This window comes from Mesitornis unicolor, unplaced genomic scaffold (assembly GCF_000695765.1).
Source record: "Mesitornis unicolor isolate BGI_N332 unplaced genomic scaffold, ASM69576v1 scaffold34648, whole genome shotgun sequence".
Lineage (NCBI taxonomy): Eukaryota > Metazoa > Chordata > Aves > Mesitornithiformes > Mesitornithidae > Mesitornis > Mesitornis unicolor.
This window is the reverse complement of record NW_010201755.1, coordinates 805-1,215: the sequence shown is the minus strand read 5'-3', so window position 1 is coordinate 1,215 and position 411 is coordinate 805. Positions and strand designations below refer to the sequence as shown.

At 67.2% G+C, this 411-nt stretch overlaps 1 protein-coding gene across 1 annotated transcript in view; it reads right to left on the bottom strand.

Annotated features, from left to right (window-relative positions):
* CTSH (cathepsin H) overlaps positions 1 to 411 on the bottom strand; it is a gene marked incomplete at its 5' end in the record, with an annotated part of 5,375 nt that overhangs the window by 4,163 nt on the left and 801 nt on the right. Inside the window, one exon of the mRNA XM_010190204.1 lies at positions 212 to 316. Within this exon, the coding sequence (XP_010188506.1) occupies positions 212 to 316 (105 nt within the window). The remainder of the gene's footprint in view (positions 1 to 211; positions 317 to 411) is intronic.

Genomic DNA, 411 nt, shown 5'->3' with positions numbered 1-411 from the left:
CCCGCGGTTGCCGTGCGTCAGGAACCGGAGAGGAGCTGGTCGGGGATGCGCCATGGGGTCACCGGCCTCCCCAAGACACCAGGAGCACAGCACTTCCACTCCCTGCCTGCAGCCACGCTTGGCCTTCTGCTCGTCCCCTGCCCCAGACCCCGCAGCCCACACAGTGACCCCCTCTCCCAGCCCACTCTTGGTGTTGACACCCGCTCCTCACCTGGCTTTTCACTGGCGTCACGTAATTTCCCTTCCTCCTCCAGTCGATGGAGTCGGGAGGTGGCCCGGAGCTGCGCAGGAAATTCCCCTTGGTGGCCGAGCAGTTCTGCAAGCGAGGAGGGAGGGCTGCGGCAAGCTGTGCCGGGGGACGGTGGCCCGGGGACGGCCACCCTCGATGGGGGGGTTGCCACACAGACTGTG